The sequence below is a fragment of the Panthera tigris genome, chromosome B1, assembly GCF_018350195.1.
Source record: "Panthera tigris isolate Pti1 chromosome B1, P.tigris_Pti1_mat1.1, whole genome shotgun sequence".
Lineage (NCBI taxonomy): Eukaryota > Metazoa > Chordata > Mammalia > Carnivora > Felidae > Panthera > Panthera tigris.
In genome coordinates this window covers 104768176-104793936 of record NC_056663.1, presented here as the reverse complement: position 1 = coordinate 104793936, position 25761 = coordinate 104768176, and the positions used below count along the sequence as shown (strand labels likewise).

Genomic DNA, 25761 nt, shown 5'->3' with positions numbered 1-25761 from the left:
AATTCAAGGAGTACTAATATGTATCTGTTTGGATCATTACAATACTTAGTATATTAATGACTTTGAAATGCTAATGGTAGGAATCTGTTTTCATTTAATTAATTTCTAAACCTCTATTGTCTTTTCAGGAACCACTGCTTTGTATTTGTTCCTGGTTATGCATCCTTCCATCTTTAGTAACTCCCCCAGCCCAAAAACCTTTGAGGAGGTACAGTTCTTTAATAGAAATAACTACCACAGGGGGATTGATTGGTAAGATGGGTTATTAGTATAAATCTAAAAGTATATATACTATGCACAGTATAAAAATTAGTGCTAATATTTATAAACGTAGAAGCTTGTAGCCACAAATAAAAGTTATCCTCTGTACCTTGGAAATGGAGTCAATAAAATGAAGAAGCACAGAAATTATTCACAAGAAATTTTTCTCAGTTTGTTATGGGACTCATTGCTTCAAGAGGCCCACATGTAATCTGAATTTGCATTAATTATCTTTGATGCTTATTACAGATACGAAGTTAGAGAAATACTGTAACACCCAGAAATTTCATTCCTCTCTCTTCTTAAAACACTTTCATAGCTTTCTCTTCCTGTGCACTTTGCATTAAAGTGATGCTACAGTCCCTCTATATATTTTTTTTATTTTGCTTTGGCATTTTAGGTTAAAAAAATAAATAAATAGAACTAGAAATTTGTGTATATTTCATGAATAATGAAATAAATGAAATAAGTGAAATAAAGCTATCAGCAATATTTAATTTTTGGTCTTGAATTGAAATAAGAACTATATCAACCATGCAAGGAAAATAGTTAAATTAAAAATAAAAGTTAAAATGTCAAATACATACAAAATATAATAATATAGTAGGAATATATGTTGCAAATTAACATGTTAATCACAAAATATATCTGCAAGTCTTGCTGTTAAGGTAGAAATTCTAGGCAGAAAGTGATATGAAAGAATGGAATTTTTATAATAATTCTAGGGCATGAGCATAAACATTTTGCATGTATTTTAGCATAAAGGGTTGTTATATATTAACTTCTGTTGTCAAATTGCATGATCTCAATTTCATAAGTATCACCCCCCCTCAAGAGTTGCTTGTGTGTGGTCCAAATGGAAAGAAAAGAAATGAGTTGAGGATAATTTGAGCACCTACTAGGAATTACATATATTCTAACTGCAATATATTTCACTGCCAACTCTTCAAACAGGGCTTGATACTGATTAATTGTATTGTGTTAAATAACAACTGTGAGAACCAAGAAAGCATCAACCACTTCAGCTGCTATTTGACCACTGACTCAAATATATATGCCTGTGTACAGTAGAATAAAAATATGTTAACATTAGGACTAAAGGGAGTGATTAAAAGCTTCTTTAAAAGTGGGGGGGGGGGCATGCCTGCATGGCTCAGTCGGTAAAGCTTCCAACTCTTGATCTCAGCTCAGGTCTTGATCCCAGGGTGGTGAGCTCAAGCCCCACACTGGGCTCCACTCTGGGTGTGAGGCCTACTTTAAAAAAAGAAAAAAGTGGAGAGGAATGCAATACTTGAAGTCCCTGGGATTTAAGAATATCTCTAAGAAAAGGGGTGCCTGGGTGGCTGAGTCAGTTAAGCGTCTGACTCTTAGTTTAGGCTCAGGTCATGATCTCACAGTTTGTGAGTTTCAGCCCCACATCTGGCTCCTCGCTGACAGTGCAGAGCCTGCTTGGGATTCTCTCTCTCCCTCTCTCTCTACCCCTCCCCTGCTCACTCTCTCTGTCTCTAAATAAATAAACAAATAAATAAATAAATAAACTTAAAAAAAAGAATATCTGTAAGAATAATCAATTTTTAAAAAGTTGTTCAGAAGTCAGTAATGTATATAAGGCACTATAACAGGACAAAATGTCCCTTAAGCAGTTTACAAAAAGATGACATAAATAAGTAGAAAGCTAATGATTTTAAGTCCAACTCACTAAAAACACCTCAATTGCAAACACTTTTGCATTGACAAATTATATGTTTATAAAAGACAACACAAACAACAAAAGTACCTGCAAATGTCAGTCTATTATCAGTAACTCTGGCTTTGCTGTCAATGATGTCAGATGTATTCACGGTCCTCAGGCTGGCCGTGTCTCTCTGTGAAATGTCAGCACCTCCATAGTCCCTTTGGGACCACAGAGCCATAAAGTGGAAGAGTTTGATAGTAGGTCTCAGCATGCCAAGGTGGCTTACAGAATTAACACAGGCACAGTGAGTCTGGACCCATGGAACTGCTTTTCCTAGAAAACTGGGGAAAACCAGGGCTGCCTTAACTGACAGGCAACCTAAACACAAGCTGAGGACAAAAGCAAAGTAGGGCAGATGAAAATAAGAACACTCCATCTTTGGTAAAATAGCCAACATTTACAATCAGGAGATCAAGAGAAATGTTTGATTCATACAGACACTTAAATTTTATATTCTGTGGTTTGGTATTATTTTTTATAATTACATGGGGATGAAGTGAAGGCTTGGACTGGTACTTGGGGAGCCCTAAAATCCTGTTAGCACTTAGAACTTCTAAATGTCTTGATCTAGCTGTGAGTTAAATCACTTAGAAATACTCACAGTCAACCCAAGTAACAAATAAATGTGGAATATTGCAAAAATCACATCTTTCAGTAAAAAAAGATGGTGAGATATTATGAAAGTAGCCAAGCTTAAACGAGGCAGGCATTCACTTTTAACTAGAGTGGTTTACACTCTAGTTTGTTCACCAGTTCTTTAGATAATCTGAATTCATATTCCCCAGATGTTACCTATTTGTACCCTGAAAATATGAAGCTGAATTCTTATTTACCTGTTCATTCATCAGACATTTTACAAGTGCCTCTAAGTGCCAGCCACTACACTAGAAAAATGTGGGCATACTGGCAAACAAGAACTGGCCCCTGCTTTTTCCATGAGCCTCTGGGGCCAGGCAAAATCAATACATTATAGGTCCAAGATCCAGAACTTCGTGAAGAGGTTTTTAAGGTCTAAACTGTTACAGGTATAGAGAGGACTGCTGGGAAAGTGGGACCATTTTTAGAAACTAAAAGTTACTCAGAATTCAATACCTTCTGCCCTTCTTTTGTGATTTTCTGAGCCTTTCTCAGAATAAGCAAGGCTGAGACAAGCTTGGACCAAATAAGGTATCACTAGACACTTGGGATAACCTTAGCATCTCTGGAACCAGGGTGAGCATCTAACTTAAGAAATATCTTAAAATGTGGCACTTTCTACAAATAGACTATACACCAAAACAGCAGATCAAACTTTCCAGAAATTTTTATATATCTGTTTCCCCCTAAAAGGATGCCAGAATGACATATCACCAAGGCAATTTCCAGAAAACATAAAAGGATTTCTTTACTGCCCTGAGTTTCAAGACATCACTTTGTTGTACCAGCCAAACTTTGCAATATGTTAACAACTGGAATCCTACCAGAAGCTTTATCGTGTGAGATGACTAAAAGAAAACAACGTACTGCATAAAGAAGTCATCACAGAAATGCTAATGACTCTCTTGCTCAGTAACTACTGAACTACCCTATCTTGGTAGCCCAAAGTCATGATGGCTTATGAATTGAAGAGGGTGGGAGTGGAGGATGAAGCCATTATGATCAAATGTAAGAAACCCTAGAAGTTAAATTTGCACGTGCTCTCCAAAAAAGGCTCTTTTTCCTTTAAAAGTTGTCCCTTAGTCCCTCAGAAATATCTGTCATCACATGCTGAATTAGTTTATATTTGACAGCTTTTGTACAGATGAGACATTATACAAATTCTGTTATGTCTTACATTTCTGTGTGTAAGGCTTAACTATTCCTATGTTCATTCTGCTGGTGATTTACATTCTCACCCCACTTAAGGATATAGGACCTGACCTTGGGAAATTTGATAGGATTTTATATTTAGAAATATGTACATACTTTTTAAAATTTTATGAATATTCTAAAGAATATAAATGGCTCTAAATGGAAAAAATGTTAAGCAAATAGGCAATGTTTACACCAGATGTGTTCTGCACTTAAACATTTTATAGTTGAATGCAACCACAGCACCACATTAGTGAGAAGGAAATTATTTCACTTGTGATGAAGTTAAAAACATTTTGTCTAAGTCCTTTGAGAATGTCTTTGAACTGAACATATCATCTGTTTTGATCAAATTTTCCTTTTGGTTCAGCACTCACACATTTTTCTCTGTAAAGTATTTCTGCATTTAGATACATTTTATATAGTTAGGATGATTATTGTTCCAGTTTGATCATTCTGTGTCTACATTTTTGCTATCTCCCATACCTTTTTTTTTTCTGATAGTAAGCAAAACAAAAAGAAAATGTATTTAGGAAAGCATTCTCAAAATACATTATTAGTGTTCTATACACTTTTCCCTTGCAAACTGTATAGAACAGATGTCTTATAGAAAAAGGCTTTTGTTTAGGAAACAAATGATTTGTGGGATACCTGTGACATCTACAGTCACCAGAGTATGAGTATAAACCAGTCTTATTTTGAGAAATATTTCTTTTCTAGGTATATGGATTTCTTCCCAGTCCCATCTAATGTCACCACTGACTTTCTGTTTGAAAAGAGTGCCAATTACTTCCACTCAGAGGAAGCTCCTAAAAGAGCAGCTTCTCTGGTCCCGAAAGCAAAGATCATTACCATCCTCATTGACCCCTCAGACCGAGCATATTCCTGGTATCAGGTAAGAAAAATACAGACAGAATCTAACAGGTAAGAAGGGGACTATGAAGAAGGGGAGATGGTTTGCAGCAATAGCAACCACCTCAGGTCTCAATAAAAGAGTAGATTTGCTAGTTTTATATCTGCATAAAAGTGGATAAAGTTTTCTTTGTTTCTGGAGATACTTTCTCAAGTTTTTTTTTTTTTAATTTTGCACTAATTGAATAAAATATATTAATGAAGTGAAAATATAACAAAATATTACATATTTGGATGTGCATATGTGCTTCTACACATCTGCATTTTGAAAAAAATAGACTAAGGGCCCCATTTCCTTGGAAACTATAAAGTTAAGATAAATGTGAAATGCTGTATTCAGAAACTCCTTACCTGTATTAGACTAGTATTGCTTCTAACCAGAGGTCTACACCAAGACACATAATAATTAAGATGGCAAAAAAGTAGTGATAAAGAGAGAATTTTTAAAGCAGCAAGAGAAAACAGTCATATACAAGGGAAACTCCATAAGTCTATCAGCTGATTTTCAGCAGAAACCTTGTAGGCCAGAAGGGAGTGGCACGATACATTCAGGAAAAAACCTGCAACCAAGGTTATCATTCAGAATAGAAGGAGAGATTGTTTCCCCGACAAAAAAAAAAAAAGTTGAAGGAATTAATCACCACTAAATCAGCCTTCTGAAAAACATCAAAGAGAATTCTTTGAGTGGAAAGAAAAGACTATAATCAAGAGTAAGAAAATTATGAAAAGAAAAAATTTCACAGGTAAATGCAAATGTATAATAAAAATAGTAGATTAATCACTTATAAAACCAGTATACAGGTTAAAGCACAAAAGGACTAAATCAATTATATCCACAAAAATCAGTTAAGGGATTCACAAGATAAAAGGATGTAAAAGTGTGACATCATATACATAAGATGGGGGAAGTAAAAATTTAGTGTTTTTAAGATGGGTCCAAACTCAAGCAACCACCAACTTAATATAGACTGCTATATGCATAAGAGGTTATATATGAACCTAATGGTAATCACAAATCAGAAATGTATAGTAGATACCCAAAATGATAAAGAGAAAGGAATCCAAGCATAATAAGAAAGAAAGCCATCAAACCACAAAGGAAGAGGACAAGAGAAGAAAGGAACAGATAAGACCTATAAAAACAATTATAAAACAAGTAACAAAATGGCAATAAGTACATACCTATCAATAATTACTATAAATGTAAATGGACTAAACGCTCCAATCAAAAGACACTGGGTGACTGAATGGATAAAAAAGCAAGACCTATCTATATGCTGCCTGCAAGACACTCACTTCAGACCTAAAGACACATACAGATTGAAAGTGAAGAGATGGAAAAACATTTACCATGCCAAAAGAAGCAAAAAGAAAGCTAGGGTAGCAATGCTTCTTATATCAGACAAAATAGACTTTAAAACAAAGACTGTAACAAAAGACAAAGAAGGATACCACATAATGACAAAGGTAATAACCAAAACAAAACAACAAAACCAAAAACTCCTTATCTGAAACCCTGCACCTGGGTTGGAACTAAGTCTGCTTCTCTGTACTAAAGTGAATGCACATAGCTCTGATCTTGCAGGTAAGAGTGGTACATTCCATTTCCACTGATAGGATTTCAAACAGATAATTCATGACAATCTATAATATTAGAGAATAAAGTTTCTCAGCACTGGGTCCTTTTGTTATTTAACAAAAGTAGTTTTTCCATATTCAAAAAAGAAGAACAGATTGTCAGGAAAGGTTTTGTGGCTGAGACAGAGTAGGGGAAAGCTCATAATAAAGCAGATGGAATCTTAGATAGGCAGATTGATAATAATCTGCATAATAGGAAGTGAGACAGCCTGGAAAGGCGAAATCCACAACTCCACACTAAGCATTGACGCCAGACTCCTACAGCCATCTTTCAAATCATAGTATACAGCAAATTGTAAATTGAATGATTAGATTTTGTGCCTTTTACCTTTTCTACCAGGTATCTGGAGAAAAGAGAAATAAGCCTTAATTGACTCAAAGAGAAAAGAAAATTGGAACTTGGCAACCACTTAGCCCCTGAGAAATTGAGAATTTACCATAAAAGGAGGTTTCAAGGCTGTAAGCTAACAAAATGTCCCAAATATTATAAATAAATCACTCTGTACTGGCAAAATGCAGGCCTTAACAAAGTCTAGTAGTGTTTGTAGTGTAGTAATTTGAATCTCAATTGCAGCAAATTTGCTATTCAACTAGATGTGGTAAACATCCACAAACCTACCACTAAGCCTGAATATTTATTGGTCAATTTAGGGAAAAGGTGATTTCTTCAAACCCATGGGCCTCAGCCTGAGCCATTATGAAACACTTTCCTATTTGGATTGCTGCTTTCTGCATTTCTGTACAATAAATGATTCTGATTCATCACAAAGGAAGGTTACCATTAGGTAAAATAATCTTGGCTTTTAGATGCTAGGTAGTATATGATAAAAGCTGTGCATTTCAGATAATGTACATGTCAGAGTTTTAGGTAGTTTTTCCATTTAAAATAGCCAGTAGGGCTTTTCTAATCTAAAACTGCATTCTAGATGGAGCAAGACTGTGGCAGAACCAGTAGAGTGCTTGTGTATTATGGATACTCAATGGACATAACAAATGGTTTGCTTATGGGCTGAAAGGGGGGCATTAATGCAACTTTCAAAAGTTTACATTCAGAATAAATATATACACTAAGAAAACAAGTCAGTAAAGTTAGTTAAGGAAGCCTATCAATAAGAATTCAGCCTCTGCCAAATAAGTTCTCAAAAATATTCCCTCATCAGTGTCATAAGTTTAAATCCTGATGCTCCAAGCAAACATTTTCATCCCTTATTAATTGCAAAACAAATAACTCTCCAGCAGTGAGTCACTCCTTCCTTTAGCTTCGAGACTTGTCGCAGAGATTGGTTTTTAATTATTCATGCCTATAGTTCAAGTTAGTTTAATTATCCACCTTTTCATCATAGCATCAGCGATCGCATGAAGACCCTGCAGCTCTGAAATTCAGCTTTTACGAAGTGATCTCAGCTGGTCCCCGTGCACCCTCCGAGCTTAGAGCCTTGCAGAAGAGATGTTTGATCCCAGGGTGGTATGCCAGCCACATCGAGAGATGGCTTGTTTATTTCCCTCCCTTTCAGGTATTGAGCAATAAGAATTTCCATCATGTTACAATCTCATTAAGTTGATGACTTTGCCTCCAGGATAGAGGAAATTTTTACTCATTAAAACATTACTGGCTTTTACTCCTTAGTTGTAAATAATAAGACTGTGGCAAGGAATAATAGTTAGGCAGAGGTAGACACACTGTTTAATTTTCTTTCTAAAAGTATTTCAGGATAATTCTCCCTGCTGTATTTTCCAGTGCATACCCTTCCTGATTGTCAAGAGCTTCAAAAGCTTCATATCCCTGATTCTTATTCTGTGAATAAAGCTTGAGAACATCTTAACCAAACAAGGCAAATAATGTTTTTCTTAATTAAGTGTCATTATTTCCCTTTGAACCACCTTGCTGAATTTTTCATGAGCTTTGTGTTTTTCTTGCCTTCTTTGCTTCTCTTTTTTGCTAGACATCAACCTAGATTGCAAACTCAGCCCCTCCATTAGATAGCTTAAAGCAGTCCAGTCACATCGGACGTAGTGTATGCTTGTGTATCTAGGACTGTGCTGTCCAGTGTGATAGCTGCTGCCACATCTGGTTATTTAAATTTCTACTAAAAGTATATAAAATTAAAAATTTAGTTTCTCAATGACATTAGCCACATTTTAAATGCTCCATAGCTACCTTTTAGACACCACAGCTATAGAACAATGCCCATAGTCACAGAACATTCTAGGGAACAATGCCAGTCTAGACTGAATAGAAATATTGGAGAAGAGGTATGAGCAGAAGTTGCACTGCACTCTTTGTGGTCTTTCATTATGGTCACCTGTCATTCTATCTTCTGGGCCACACCCCTCCCTCATTAGAGTAACAAGCAAACTCTTCCCCTCAGTCAGTTGAAGAACTTCTGTCCACATTCAGGTTCTCTGGGAGTCTTGTCTTTTTCTCCAAATGGATTATCTAAGTATTTCTTAAAACTTTACAGTGCTACTCCTTTGAATGGACTCATGGAGAATGACATGTCCTCTGTGTCATTACACCTGGTCTTATTACAACTTTTCTTCTTTTCTACAGTGCTCCTTCCAATCTTGAATGATGTAATCATTGTTTTGCCTGTTGTTGGTGGGGTTTTCTTAAGATTTTTTTTAAGTAATCTCTATACCCAACATGGGGCTTGAACTCACAACCCCAAAATCAACAGTCATATGCTCAACTGACTGAGCCAACCAGGCACACCAGTTTTGCCTATTTTAAACTTGGTTTCCATTTGTGATGTGTAATCACATTTCTTAAGCTCATTTGGTCCCCTCAAATGGCTTTTTTGTTTTCATAGTATTTTGGGGACTTCTCAGATTACAAAACCTAAGTACACTTAATCAGTGTGATTTATTTCTTATTCGAAGTCATTAATGAGATTGGTCTGGTTAAGTCTAACAACAATGTATGCAAATGCCCTCAGTAGAATGTCTCTTATTGACTAAATTCAGAGTGCACGAATTTTTAATTATACAGTTACACATCTATCCTCAATGTGCATTGTCTTTTTTTTAATTTCTCTGGTAATTTAGTTGCTAATTATTGATGGGCAACAGCTAAGGATGGATCCTGCTACAGTGATGGATGAAGTACAGAAATTTCTAGGAGTCTCTCCTCATTATAATTACTCAGAAGCTTTAACGTAAGTTTATATTCTAATTAACTTATTGAAGTTTCATTAGAGAACTGGTTTTTTAAAAGTTGCAGTTTGGTGATGCAACTATTATGTTGGCTTCTCCTTATGTAACTGATTATTTTCTGATTAGTTTGACATTAACTACTTGGGAATGAACTTTTCAGCAGTGTGGCAAAGAAATGTTCTAAATCCTCTGTTGATTTCTAACTATGAAAGATTTCCCCTAGAAGAAAAGCAGAGAAGCAAAATAATTGTAAATCTTAAAACCAAGAATTAACCCACAAAAGTGGCTACTTAAAAAAAGTCAGTAAGTGCTAAACCTGTTTAACAGACAATAGTGGGAACTCTTGCAAGCATGAAGAGGTGATTAACTGGATGGTTTATGAGCCCCGTCTTTTGTGCAATTTTCAAAAATAATGTCATGCAGCAAGAAATCACCCAGTAGGTGACTGAATAGGCAGAAAGAGATATGCTCTTATTACTCTTACACATACTTCCATGTTTTGCTTTTATGTCTTTTCCCACTGTGTATCTGACCCTGTCACCTCTCCTTTGAAGGCCACAGCAATTACAGCTCTGGTTTGGTTTTCTTTTGCTGCTCTTTTCTGATTTCCTTAGGTAACTAACACCATCTGGGCCAGGACAAGCATAAGGCAAGAGAGGCATTAGTACTGTAAGAAGGCACTCGTTCTCAGGACCCCGCAAATACCTGACAGTGAGTGCCTCCTGAAATTTTGCCCCCTAGGTAGCTCTCTTACCTGACTCTGGACTCCACTTAGCATTTGAAATAAGACCTCCATCTTACTTTGTTCATTATAATAGTCAGCAATAATATTCATGAGGGTTGTGTTTGTTCCTATTTCACGTGCTTAGAGCAACTGGAAGATAGAATTGAATGCGCCATGGACCTGACCTACACTATAATACTTTTTTTTTAATTTTTAGACTCATAGACTGAGCCTTAAAGAAACTAAAAAACACTGTTACGGAATTCTTCCATTGTATTTCTCAGTATAAAACTCACATCTATAGATAACTGATTTTCTCTTTTCATTTTATACTTTATCTTACAGCAGGTTAGACATTGTGAGTGCCAGGATTCCTTTACCTTTCAGCATCCCTTACAATAAAGATTGGCAGAAAAACATCAAATACTGCTTATGGCTTGCAGAAATCATATGTAGAGACGTATGTAAAAAGGACATTTTGCTTTAGAGGACAAAGGAACTTGACTTTTGAACTTCCTTCCCAAGAGCCATTTTCTTTTCTTATTACTGTTAACCTTCTGACCTATGTGTTTTTATACTATGAGTACTATTAGAGCTTTGTGGAGCGTTAGTTCAAGTACTAACACAGACTCTACTAGCCTTAGGTATTTAACTTCCGGCTTGACCTTAAAGAAAGCTGAGTGATTTTAGTTTGCAGTTAGAAATTCAAGTCCACTTTCTGCTTTATATCTTTTTAAGTATCTCTTAGAAAAGAAAGCTTTTATTTTCTAAACAGTTTTCTATTTCAAGTTGGCTTATCTTTGGGTCTTTTTTATACAGCATATAGCAAAGCATTGTATTTCAGAAAAAAAGAAGTGAAGTATTCTATAAAGACATAATTTCTTTTTTTATGGAATGGTCCTTGACCTGCATGCTGTGTATTTGTCCCCTTTGCATCCAGCTCAGCAGCAAGCTTTTTATTCCCCTCTACTGCCTAGAAAAGGGAGTGTAAACCTAAGAGAAGTAATATCAGAGCAACATACTACATACAAAGAGCTGTGGATCGCTTTGCACCTGGGATGTACCTGGCTAAAATTGCCCGTTATGTGATTCTCTAGCCTCCTATGGAGCTCAGTGGGTGAAGTAGCAAGATAAGATATGTGTAGTCTCTAAAACCATGGCTTCTCATCTTGCAGGGCTTTCCAAGCTCTTACCCTGCTGATGGAGATAATGTATAGCCATTCAGTTTCTTTTTATATTTTCTTGTCAATCATCAGTTGGCTTTACACATCTTATAAAAATCAGCAGTGTACCTGTTGTAGAATATTTGGAATTTCATGTCGTTGTCTTAATCTGAATCATCCTTCACCAAGCCTTTTGCAGTTGTTCTGAATCCTGCCCTGATAACTTAATTACTCTTGGTAAAATAACTGTACAGATAGGTTTTTTTCTGTGGTGCTTTGGACATATTGAGGATCACTGGGGGTCAAACAAAATGTATGTTCTCAGGAATGTCATTTATTGCTTCATATTTTTTTCTGCTAGTGATAGTGAAGACTAGATCTTCGGTACTTAAAAAAATAATTAAACTCCTCTAAGAATGTACTGAACTCCAAGCAGATATGAATTCTCAACTAATCACATAAATCCAGTTTTTTGCACATAGTAGAATAAATGAATTAAACCAGGTCTACACAAAGACTTTACTGAACAGGCTTGGCATGAAAGAGTACTCCAATTTAGGCACTCTATAAACTGATTATCTTCAATATAAAAAAGTCCCTATTTCAAAATTATTTTCTTTTTTTTAATAAATTTTTTTTTCCAACGTTTTTTATTTATTTTTGGGACAGAGAGAGACAGAGCATGAATGGGGGAGGGGCAGAGAGAGAGGGAGACACAGAATCGGAAACAGGCTCCAGGCTCCGAGCCATCAGCCCAGAGCCTGACGCGGGGCTCGAACTCACAGACCGCGAGATCGTGACCTGGCTGAAGTCGGACGCTTAACCGACTGCGCCACCCAGGCGCCCCTCAAAATTATTTTCAAGAAAAATGTCAATCAGCTTCCGTTGTCAAGAGTGTTATTTATTCCTTTCCACAATTGCTAATGAAAGTACTCAAGAGTTCCAAATTTCATACACTCATTGGATAGTCTATGATGCCTTAAAATGACATAGTACTGTCATCATGAATTTTAAATGACGTATTGAATATGAAAAAAAATCTGATTTTCTTGGTCAGAATGGATGTGATTTAAATAAGCAGTATAAGTTTTAAACAATATAAATAGGAACTTCTCATTCAATTATGGTAATCAGCATTTTACAATTCTAGTTCAACAAAACCTTATGCCTAAATTGTAAATTGGATTGATATACTGACGTCATTTTAGCTTTCATGTAGTGTGTTACATAGTGTTTTAGAGCCAACTGATCATTTGAGAGAAAGCAGTAAAAATAATGTGTAGCATGGAATTTTGCTACTTTGTATAAAGTAAAAGGAAAAGTATAATTTTTTTATTTTTCCATGAATATATGCTCTAATAGTTCTACCTAGCCATCAATGTTCATGACAAGAGGTTTCACCCTTAGAAATACTAGTTAAGGGGAGCCTGGGTGGCTCAGTGGGTGAGGCATCTGATTTCGGCTCAGGTCTTGATCTCACAGCTGGTGGGTTCGAGCCCCACATCGGGCTCTGTGCTGACAGCTCAGAGCTGGAGCCTGCTTCGGATTCTGTATCTCCCTCTCTCTCTCGGCCTCTTGCCTGCTCACACACTGTCTCTCTGTCTCTTAAAAATAAATAAATATTTACAAAAAAAAAGAAAGAAAGAAAGAAATACTAAATACCTGAACCTGATATCTTTATTTCTCAGTTAACCTGTTTGTAAACACAAAAGAGACCAGATTGAGTTATATCAATTTTTAATATTAATTTACTGTAAAAACTTTAATAAATGGACAATAAGAATTTGAAGGCCAGGGGTAAATAAAGACTGTGGGTTTGGTTCGGTTCTGTGGATGGGGCTTGACAGTCATAAAGAATTGAAGCTGCCTCAAAATTCAAGAAGCACTTCAATTGTTTCTTTTTTTTTTTTTTAATGTTTATTTATTTATTTTGAGAGACAGAGCATGAGCAGGGAAAGGGCAGAGAGAGAGAGAGAGAGAGAGAATTCCAATGTGGGGCATGAGCTTATGAACTGTAAGATAATGACCTGAGCCAAATCAAGAGTCAGACACTTAATAGACTGAGCCACCCAGGGACCCCAAGAAGGACTTCAGTTGTTTCTAATACCATTTCCCTGGCAACCAAATTTATATTCACCAGGAAGTCTTTCCCATCCCATTTTAGATGACTCTTTGTAAAAATGTGCCACATTAAAACCTTTTTTAGTAGCAAAAAAAAAAAAAAAAAATAGTAGCCACAATAGGGGCTCCAGGGTCATGATCTTGCAGTTAGTTTGAGCCCCATGTTGGGTTCTGTGCAGACGGCTGGGAGCCTGGAGTCTGCTTCAGATTCTGTGACTCCCTCTCTCTCTGCCCCTCCCCCACTCGTGCTTTGTCTCTGTCTCTCAAAAAATAAATAAATGTTAAAAAAAAAATTTTAAGTAGCCATGATAGCCAAAATGTGTTGTTCCCTAGACTACCCATGAAAGAGCATCTAGCAGTGGTTAGTAGTGAAAGAGAAGATAGTCTGCTCCAATTTCCTATGATGAATTTGTTTTTCAGAGTGTTCATAACTTTTCAAAATCAATATGCACGTATATGTTCTACATTTATATGTTTACATATATTGCTTCATACCAACACTAGGTGTGAGAGGTACTATTAGCTCCATTTTTCAGCTAAAAAAAAAAAAAAACAAAAAAACAAACAACAAACAAACAAACAAAAAAAACGGGCACAGAAAGCTAAGCCAAAAGTCACTCAGCATATAAATTGAGGAGTCAGGACTGAAGCTCAGCCAATCCACTGGAGCCTGCACTTCCAATCTATTAAGCTCTTCGAGTTGGCACGAGACGCTACAACTAGAGAAAAACAATATTATGAATTTTTATTAATGGATAGTACACCAACAGGAAGTACTTTCTTTAAAAGACTGAAACCTTAAAATGAGCGTTTGAAGTTGTCTCAGACTGTATTATAAAAGAATCCATCTTCAGATGCACGATCACTCTGCATAATAAATGTACAATCACAGTGATATGATTAAGTTAAAATCACACTGAAACACCACTAGAATGGTTGTAATCCAAAAGGCAATACCAAATGTTAGCAAGAATGTGGAGAAACTAGAACCCTCATATACTGCTGATAATAATGTATAATAATATGGCAACTTTGGAAAAGCAGTTTTGCAGTTCCTTAAAAATTAAACACAAGCTTACAAATAATCCAATTCTACTCTTAGGAGTCTACCCCAAGAGAAATGAAAACCTACATCCAACAAAGACTTGTTCACAGAAGCATTATTAATAATAGCCGAAAAATGGAACCAATCCAGTCACCAACCAGTAAATGGATTAACAGAATTTGGCATATCCACACCAGGAAAAAAAAAAATGGGGTGGAGGAGGATGTCCAGAAAAGACATATTAGAGACTGAAAACAGATCAGTGCTAGCCTGGGGCTGGAGGTGACAGCAGGGATTGTCCCTAGTGGGCTCTAAAGGTTTTGGGGGAATTATAGAAATGTTCTAACACTAGATTGTGGTGATAGCTATACAGCTATATAAACTTGCTACAAATCACTTAATTGAACACTTAAGATAGGTGTTATGATAAGTAAATTAAACCTCGAAAACTGTTAAAAATAAAATGGGCATCAGCAAAATGGTTCATTAAATCATAAAAGCATGTGTGTAGAGAGGAAATTGATTAAGAAAAAAAAAGCTAACAAAAAATAACTTCTGTGTTTGTTCCATAACACCTACATGATGGTGTTTTGGTTTTGAGATTTACCTGCATTGTTTTCAGTTCACTATTCTCCCATGGAAATGTTACTTCAATTTAAAGGCATTTTAAACATGCTTGAACCTTCTAAGTATAATTTGAATATTCCCTAGGATTCACCTGCCCAAGGGTAAAATTAAGGCCACATTATCATTAATATAGGAATGTTGCCAGTTGGAGGCTGAATCGTTGGAGAACTTTGATTGTCCCTACCTACATGTCTCTTCCAGTTATTTCTAGACATCAAGGTGATATTTTATAGATATTTAAGAGCCAATCCATTCTTGTTTTACTCTAATTCAACAAAGTTTTATTGAATGACTACTATGTGCAAGACTCTGGGATACAATGATTAACAAAGTATCTCTTCCTCCAGGAACGGCTAACTGTAGCGGTAAACAACACATAAAACTTATTTACTTCCTGAAATCCTTTAAAGAAGGGTCCTAGCCACGTCTAGTGCCTACACTTTAAAAAAGGATGTTTCTTGCTGTTCCATCAGATATCAGTGCCTGCAGTAACAGGATTAATCTTAAGGGGTTACTGTTGATATTCTAAACAGATGTAGGGAGATCTTTCTCCATTTTCTATCAAGCTTCTTCATGTGAGCTATGAAATTGCATTGTTGATGTCTTCAAACTCATAAGGTCAACATCAATCCCTTCACCTGTAGCTCAAGTCACCTGGAAAATAAACATGATCTCCCTTCTGCCTTTCTCTTCCTTTCTTTTCCACTCCAGTACACATATGCCATTGCCTATGAACATATGCATACAGATGCCTGGGCTATATGTCACACACACACACACACACACACACACACACACACACACACACACAGTTTTTTTTTTTTCCTCAATAAAGCCAAGCATGACAGCCTGCTGCATAAGATGTAACCAATTAGCAGAGATGAAAGAAAAACCTATTTTTATTTTGATTCTTAATTATATTATGTGTGAAGTTCATTGTGTCTTTTAAAAACAATGTTCTGTCCTAAGGCATATGTATGTTCCAGACATGTATCTAGAGTTAGGTATATTATTAAAAAAAATAATAATGGTCTGGATTCTGAATTTTGATCACTTAAATACTTAAAATGAGTCAGAATTCAATTGTAGAAATTGTTAAGGACAAAATGTTTATGAAAAATACTATATCAATAGCAGATTTCCAGAAATTTTGTTGTATTAGAACTTCCCAGCTTTCCAAGTGCCTGAGTGGCTCAGTCGGTTAGGCATCTGACTTTGGCTCAGGTCATGATCTCATGGTCTGTGAATTTGAGCGCCACTTTGGGCTCTGTGCTGACAGCTCAGAGCCTGGAGGCTGCTTCAGATTCTGTCTCCCTCTCTTTCTGCTCTTCCCCTGCTCACATTCTCTCTTTTTCAAAAAAAATAAAGTAGAAATATTAAAAAAGTAGAACTTCCCAGTTTTCAAATGAATGAATGAATGAATGAATGAATGAATAAAAGAACTTTCCAGATTTCATGTACTGATTATTTAAGTAATAGTCTTTATTAATGCTTTTTTTTTCTTGTGCCTCTGAATATGGGACTACTTTATTCAGTTGTCTTACTGATTCAAACAAGAATATAAATAACATGAAGACATACCATGTTGTGTCCTGATCTCACACAATTGTGTCAGTAATGATGAGAAATAGGCTTTGCATAAGTGGGATGTGAATCATCCTTTAGTGTCTCTAATATCCAAACCAGTACAGAGGCAGAAATCTAGGTTTGCAATCTTTTCACAGGGCTATGTTATAAAAACTCTAGATTAGCTACATAAAGAGTACCTTCCAAATCACATCCATACATATACATACACAATCACAGTATAATTTGAAATCAGATTTATTGATGTAAAATTCATATTTAATAAAATCTACCTATTTTAATGTACAGATTGATGAATTTTGACTTATGCGTACATTGTATACACGACCACAATCAACATATAGAACGCTTCCATTAATCCAAAAAGTTTCCTCGTGCTTCTTTGCAGTCAATCCTTTTCGCCTCACTCCTGGTCCACTAGCAACCAATGACCTACTTTCATTTAGCATAGTGCTTTTGAGATTCCTCCCTGTTGTTACATCTATCAGTAATTAGCTCTTTTTTTAATCATTATTATTAACTTTATGGATATAACACAATTTGTTCATCCTTTCATTAATTGATAGGCATAGGGTTGTTTCCATTTGTGGCTACAACAGACATTTGTGTACAGATCTTTGTATGGACATGTTTCATTTCTCATGGGTAAACACCTTAAAATGGGGTTGGTGGGTCATATAGTAATTATATACTAAGATATATAAGAAGCTTTCCAAAGTAGCTGTAATATTTTAATTTCTACCAAAAAGGTATAGCAATTCTAGAGGTTCCACATCTTTGCCAACACTTCATATTAGTCTTTTTAAACTGTTGTTCTAGTGAGCGTGTAGTGGTATTTCATTTGTGATTTTAATTGGAATTTCCTTAATGACTAATTATGTTAAGCAATAATTCCATTTGTTTATTGGTCATTCACATATGTTTTTTTGATGAAGTATCTGTTCCAAACTTTTACCCAATTTTTATTGGTATTATCATCTTTTTTGTTGAGTTGAATTATATATTGTGATACAAGTCCTTTATTATGTTTTACATATGTAGTCCAGTCCTATGTTTTACAAATACCTTTGTCCAATCCATGGTTTCTCTTTTAATTTTCTTAAGTGTTTTAGAAAAAAAGTTTTTAGTTTTGATGTGTCCAAAATTATCATTATTCTTCTTTTAGCATTCACCTTAAGAAATATTTGCCTAAAGGGGTGCCTGGGTGGCTCAGTCGGTTGAGCTTCTGACTTCACCTCAGGTCATGATCTCACAGTCTGTGAGTTTGAGCCCCACATCAGGCTCTGTGATGCCGGCTCAGAGCCTGGAGCCTGCTTCGGATTCTGTGTCCCTCTCTCGCTCTGCTCCTCCCACACTCATGCTCTGTCTCTCTCTCTCAAGAATAAATAAAACATTAAAAAAAAAATCTTTGCCTAAATAAAGGTTACAAAGATTTTCTGTGTTTTGTTTTTTTAATGTTTATTTATTTTTAAGAGAGCGTGAGCAAGGGAAGGGCAGAGAGAGAGGGAGACACAGAACCTGAAGCAGCCTCCAGACTCTGAGCTGTCAGCACAGGGCCTGATGCAGGGCTCGAACTCATGAACCGTGAGATCATGACCTGACCTGAATCCGGATGCTTAACCAACTGAACTACCCTGTGTTTTCCCTATGTGTCTTTCCTGTTTACTTTGAGAATTTTTATAGATTTACCTCTTAAGTTTAGGTCTAGGATTGACTTCAAGTTAATTTTTTTATACAGTGTAAGTGTCAATATTCATATTTCCCATATAGATATCCAATTTTTCCAGATTAATTCATTTAAAACACTGTTCTTTCCCATCAAATTTACTTGGCACCTATTTTTTAAAATCAACTGATTGTAGATGTGTTGGTCTATTTCTGACCTTTATTTTGTTTGAAGCCCTGCATAGGGCTCCACAATGACCATGTAGAGCCTGCTTGGGATTCTCTCTCTCTCCCTCTCTCTGCCCCTCCCATGCTCTCTCTCTCTCGAAATAAATTAACTTTAAAAAAAATAAAAAGTAAAAACATTTTGGTGAACTAAAACATAAGTTTAGTATGTTAACTAATTGGAATTAAAATAAAAACAAAAAATATACTAAAAATAATAAATAAAATATAAATTTAATGTGCTACTATTATTTTGATTACAATTATGCCATGCAAATCCACATTTATAGGTACAGTTACTTTAATACAGAGCTCATACCGAAATAAGAAAGTGCTCTGGAAGAAAATTAAATTGATTATAGCCAGAAAATGCTAAAATTAGTCACTCCATAGCACACCAAAACCCTTTCTTTTCTATTAGTCTGCAATTGTATGGTACAAGTACTATGTAAGTCCATAAATATGGATGAAACCTGACTTGTCATTTCTAAACCCTACACAGGAAAAGAACTGACTTGAAATTTATAAAACTTTTTCCTTCCAGAGGAATAAGGTAGGCTTATTAATTTCTATTAATAGGAGACCTTCTGCTGACAATTTTTCTATTAGGAATCTGGCAAACTCACAAATATGACAGATGGACTCAGAATTTAGAAGTATGCCAAAAGACTTTATGCAAAATGACTTAGTCAAAAAATATACCAGTTTCTCTGGTTATAGATTAAGATCCAAAAATATATTCATGTTTTTGGTCATTATGTCTTAGAAATTGCTTGCAAAATACTTTTTTGTGCTTTGTATTTTGAATTTTTTTTAGGTTTGATTCTCATAAAGGCTTCTGGTGTCAGTTATTGGAAGAAGGTAAAACAAAATGCCTTGGAAAAAGCAAAGGAAGAAAATACCCTCCAATGGATCCTGATGTAAGTACAGAGCTTATAAATGCAAACTAAATAAGCAAACAATAAGTAATACGTATTTTTTTATGAAAGTAGTTATAATCAAAATGTAGCCCCTCCAAAAACTAAAAGTGATATCTGTATTTCAATGTATCCAGGTTGCTTGTTTTGATTTTTCCAGTGATATATTACCTGTCATGCAAGAATAAAGGAAAACAACAGAAGTTTCTATTTTGAAGTAGAATAAAGAAGGCAACATCTCATGACAAAAAGTATGAAACATTCACAAAAATTTTAGCACTAAAAATGTTACCTGAAACCAAGACAGGAAATACATCAACTGGAAATTGAAAGTAGGACCAAAAGATTTCTATTTTTTTCCCACTAAGTTACTCTATAGTAGTAAGTGTGGCCTGCATAATATTTCTTTGGTGGTTTTCTTTGGTTGATTTTAGGAACTAAAGGGCAATTTCTATGATATTTCAAGAATCTAATATAAAATATATCATTTTCATTTATGTCAAAGCTATGTATTATATTTATTAAAACTAAAATGCTTAAAAGACACTGTAGAACATCTTTCGTAGCATTTTATTTTACTCCTATCATACACAGACATACTGAGACATACTATTAGATTTTGTGGTAAAGAAAGAGAAGAAAAGCCAAACTTTTAGGATATCAATACTTCTATACCTCTCAACAAGGTTTCTGTGTAATAAATTCTGGACTGTTTTTAACTCAGACACTTCTAACACCAAATGTGTAGAGTTTCATAGCAAGCAATGATGCAAATTTATGCAATACAAATAGGTATCCTACAATTTAACTCAATTGTGATACTAATTACCCCAAATTAGTGTAGACACCACAGGTAAACGGCCTACTACCATAAGACTGCCCTCCCTTCAGGCTCCAATAGCAAGTAATGGGTTTCCAGGTTACTGACTTGTGTCCAAAGTGGCCACAAATCAAAGGCTGTCATGACCCCTTCCTCAGGTTTTATAATTTGCCATAACTATTCACAGAACCCAGGAAAACACTTTTACTTTCTATTCTTATAAAGCATATAAATGAATAGCCAGATGAAAAAGTGCATAGAACAAGGTCCAGAAGGGTCGTAAGCACAGGAGCTTCTCTCTGTGGAGTTTGGGGTGTGCCACTCTCCCAGCACATGGGTGCCTTTACCAATCCTGACATTCTCAAGTCCTTCGTTGAAGGTTTTTATGGAGCTTCCATTTATGGAGGCACAATTGATTAAATCACTGGCCATTAGTAATTAACTGGATCCACAGTCCCTTTTCCTTATTTGGAGATCAGAGGGGAGTGCTGAGTTCCAACCCTCTAAGCATGTGTTTGGTTCCTCTAGGAACCATCCCCCGCCTGAAGTCACCTCATTAGCATAAACTTAGGTATGGTTGAAAAGGGCTTATTATGAATAACAAAAGATACTCCTCTCACCCCTATTACTCAGGAAATTGCAAGGGTTTTAGGAGCTCTGTGCCAGGAACCAGAGATGGAAACCCAACACATATATTTCTTATATCACAGTATCATGTATATACTAGGTTTATTTGAAGGAGTAGAAGTGGTTGATTTTATGCAAATAGTGACCAGAGGAAAGGGAAGAGTAAGAAGCCTTCACAGAGATCACGGAAGCACAAATGTGTAGAACGGATGAGAGCAGGCAGTACCGTCACCACACTGCTTCTCTTCCTATTACAGAAAAATGTCAGTACCCAACTGTCACCAAAACATCATAGAAGACATTTAATCCAGGTAAATTAAGAAAGCTGTTGGCCTCCTTCTACTTGTACTTGGTTTGTGAAAATACAGTATAGAAAAAGAATAAAAACTGACATTCTAAATTAATACCACTAAAATCTATTCTCTCTCCAAATCAAAAGTATGTAATAGACTCTTTAATAATAGGCAAATAAAATACCTGATCTTGAATGTATTATATGATTCCTTCTTTTTATTATGGTTTTATATTATATAAGTATATATTATAATCTCCTCATGAGTTTGCATGAAATAGTCAGATTATATTGAGATATATTAGCATATCTCTTATCTGTGATTTTACCATCTAAAAAATTCCCCCTTATGAATGAGTGTCAGATAACAACGTATGTGCAATAAGTCTTGTGTACGACAAAGTTCTGTTCTGGTAACTTTTGGCCTGAATATATTAGATTCCAAAATAGAACATATTGTATTTTGCAAATCTCATAACATTTATCTTGCCATAATGAGGGAGCAGAGCAACAAGAGGAAAGAGTTACTTGATTAAGGTGACAGGATTATGGGGACACACATACACACATAATAGGGCACAGGACTAGGGTTATCTACATAGGCAGCACTGACAGAGGCAGCCAGGGTTAAAAATGATGCCCCAAAGGCCAATAAGTTGAAGTGAGTTTGAGATAATCCTCAGTATCAGACATTCAATCCAAACTCCAAAGGGATGGAGAGTAGAAGTGGATCCTAGGAGATTCAGTTCCAGAGTTAGTTAAGATGTTGGACAATCACTTGCTCTGTGGAAAGTTTAGGGAGCAGGCTGGCAGGAACTGGGTAGCCCCAGGCTGCTGTTGTTCCAAGCAGGACTTCAGTCATAAAGAGAAATAGCACAAAGTGAGCCATTAAGAGAGAACATAATGGGGAAGTTCAGAAACTCAAACTCTGCACAAAGACCTAGGGTTCATCCCTAGATTCCAGGTCTGGCTGGCAGCAAAGGAGGCACAGAATGATCAGGTTCCCAGAGGTAGATATCTGGGAAATATAATTTATCTTTACCTTTTTTGTTTTTTTTTTTTCCTTTTTCATTATTTATTTATTTTGACAAAAAGAGAGCATGAGTGGGGGAGGGGCAGAAAGAGAGAAAGAGAGAGAGAGAGAGAGGGAAAGAGAGAATCCCAAGCAGGCTCCACACTGTCAGTGCAGGCTCCATGCAAGGGGCTTGATCTCATGGACCATGAGATCATGACTTGAGCCAAGACCAAGAGTCAGACGCTTAACCAACTGAGCCACTCAAGAGCCTCTAGCTCTACCTTTTTCTTTTGCCTGAATATGCCAGCTGGGCCTGTTGGTGGTTTTAGAGCCAATGACTGAGGAAAAACAAGAGCAGAAATGAGACAGAGTGACACTTAAATCACACAGTGGTTTGGATTCTCCTTTGATCACAGTAATGGTTAGACTATAGCACAAATATTCTATTTAATTCCAATGAGCATGATTCCCATAAAAATTACGCTTACTTTGAAATTACCAATACAAAATGAGGCTTTTTTTCTATAACATTTAAAATGGAGTACCAGATATGACATTTTAAAAGATAGCACAAGGAATTAAATAAAAACTTTTTAAAGGTTCAGCTCAACCAAAAATCTCAGAATAGTACAAAGCCAGGAGGTACAGATACAGCTGCAGAAATCCTCCCTTTTACAACATTCCTAACAACAGGGGCGCCTGGGTGGCTCAGTCTGACTTCAGCTCAGGTCATGATCTCACAGTCTGTGGGTTTGAGCCCATCATCAGGTTCTGTGCTGACAGCTCTGAGCCTGGAGCCTGCTTCAGATTCTGTGTCTCTCTCCCTGCCCCTCCCCCCACTCATGCTCTGTCTCTCTCTCCCTCAAAACTAAACATTAAAAAAAATTAAAATTAAAAAACATTCCTAACAACAGTAATCCAACCTATTTATGAACCCCGTGAAATGCCATATATAGCATAGCCCTTTCCATTTTTGGCAGTTTCAATTACTAAAATATTTTTTTCTTTGTTGAAGCAAAATCTGTCCCCCACTAAGTCAGGATAGTTTGCAAGGCATTCTTTTCCTTCCTTGGGTGAAATCATTCAAATATAGGTTAGAGGTTTACCTGGTTTACCTACTGCATTTTTTTTTTTTTTGACAGAGAGAGAGAGAGAACAGGAGAGGGGCAGAGGAAGAAGGACTGAGGGAGAGAGAGATCTTAAGAAGCCTCTCCTCCCTAGCACAGAGTCTGACATGGGGTTTGATCTCATGACCCATGATGGTGAGATCATAACCTGAGCTGAAATTAAGAGTTGGTCACTTAACTGACTGAGCTACCCAGGTTCTCTTACCTACTGCATTTTTAAGCTTACTTTTAAGCTTTATATGCCTTAAAACATCTTTTAAGACAGTATTATGGGAGTGCCTGGGTAGCTCAGCTGGTTAGGTGACCAACTCTTGATTTTGGCTAAAGTCATGATCTCATGGTTCATGAGTTCAAGCCCTGTGACAGGCTCTGTGCTAACAGCACATAGCCTGCTTGGGATTCTTTCCCTCTCTCTCTCTGTCCCTCCCCCACTCTTGCTCTTTCTCTCTCTCTCAAGATAAATAAACATTAAAAAAAAAAAAGGATTGTGTACCTTCCAAATCTAAACGCAAATTAATGATGACAAAGGAGTATTTTATATTATGGATGTACCAAACTAACATTCTCCAAAGCTAGGATGATTTTAATAGAGCATAATATTAAACCCAATCAATTGTTACAGCTATTTTTCAAGCAACACGATTGAGTTAACATTTAATTCTGCACAAAGAAATCACATGCTTAATACAAAAGCTCTTTCCCTTGTAAAAACAGTGGATGTATGGGGCATGCTCTCTCTCTCTTAAAAATGAATAAACGTTAAAAAAAAAGTGTATGTATGTAGAGTGTCTATTTTGAGGAAGAGAGTCACTGTGTTCATGTTGTGCTAAATAAATAGCCCACATTCTTAATATAAATTTCAACCCGGGTATGGTATACTTGATGCAGATTTAAACATCATCAAAATATATGAAGTATGCTTTAATCAACAAAGTGAAATGTACTTTTATGTCCCACCAGAGCAGAGCATTTCTATCAAGCTACTACAGAGATCACAACGTGGAACTCTCAAAGCTACTGCACAGACTGGGGCAGCCTCTGCCATCCTGGCTCAGACAGGAGCTGCAGAAAGTGAGATAGCACTGAGAAAACTCCTTGAGAATCCATCTTCTATGTGACATTCACCTTTCCCAAAGCTTCCAGAAGCTACCAAAAGGCTGTTTAAAAATATACCTCTTCAAATGAGAAAAAAGAACAAAGTTCCTTCCATGTGCTGGCATGTGGATGATTAGGGGGGGAAAAAAAAGAAAAGACAAAATATCTGTTATGAGCCTTGAGGCCTATGGCCTTTCTCTTAATCCATATCTGAGCCTGTGGGATTATTGTAGACTACTGTGCACACATGTGGAAGTCAACTGCAACCGATATAAGTATCAAACACAAATGCAGAATTGTCCATTTCATAGTAATATTTACTGTTTTATATATCAACTAAGATTGTGTCTCTGTAGGTCTTTAGAACACTGTTTGCCTGTATGATGTTTTCTTATTCTTTGATTCTATAAAGTGTCCTACAAAACGAGAAGCAAAAGAAACATCACAATGTAGCATAAAATGCCAAAGGCATAATACCCATGAAAAATGCTTGCCAAGATATAAATCCACTGAATATTTAGAAAGAATTGTAAATGACCATTTGTGCTAGATCAGAGAGTGGAAAGGTTATGTATGAGGTTTATGTGCATCAAAATAAAAAGGTAAGTGCTATAGCAAAACAAAAGTGATTTTTCATACACATACTCTAGTGCATTTATGTAAAAATTAATGACTCCTCTGTCATAATGTAATTGTTATACTGAGATACATTGTAAAGCCATTGAGAGGTGTATGGAAACACACTGAGTATACCAAAACAGTAAATAATAATGCAAAGTGTACTCACTGAATCCTCTAAAAGGGAGAAATTATAGGGGTCTCAAGATATATTATTGACAGTGTAAATCCTCTTTTTGTGAGCTACAAATCTACTCCAATAGTCCTCACTGGTTCTACAGAAATACTTGCACAGAATGTGAAGGATGTGTCATCTACAGAAACATATTGACTTTTAAAAGTGAATAACTTTTTTTAAAATTTTCCCCAGAACAAAATCTATTAAAGGAAAACTAAGCACAGTGTCTCTAGATGATATGTTATTTATTTACTTTTAAATTATAGAAAAACTACATTTTTCCAGAGAGTTTAAAATGAAATTGTGATATAGAGATTTGTAACAAAAAAAAACCCCACTGACATATGATTTATAATCTGATATTTCCCATGATACTTTCAATATAA

The 25761-nt window shown here is 35.9% G+C and overlaps 1 protein-coding gene across 1 annotated transcript in view; it reads left to right on the top strand.

Annotated features, from left to right (window-relative positions):
- LOC102964925 (bifunctional heparan sulfate N-deacetylase/N-sulfotransferase 3) overlaps positions 1 to 24881 on the top strand; it is a 185597-nt gene extending 160716 nt beyond the window's left edge. Inside the window, 7 exon segments of the mRNA XM_007087621.3 lie at positions 129 to 252; positions 4547 to 4721; positions 7720 to 7890; positions 9422 to 9531; positions 19504 to 19606; positions 24445 to 24508; positions 24511 to 24881. Of these exon segments, the coding sequence (XP_007087683.3) occupies positions 129 to 252; positions 4547 to 4721; positions 7720 to 7890; positions 9422 to 9531; positions 19504 to 19606; positions 24445 to 24508; positions 24511 to 24602 (839 nt within the window). The 3' untranslated portion in view covers positions 24603 to 24881.
- The last annotated feature ends 880 nt before the right edge of the window (positions 24882 to 25761 follow it).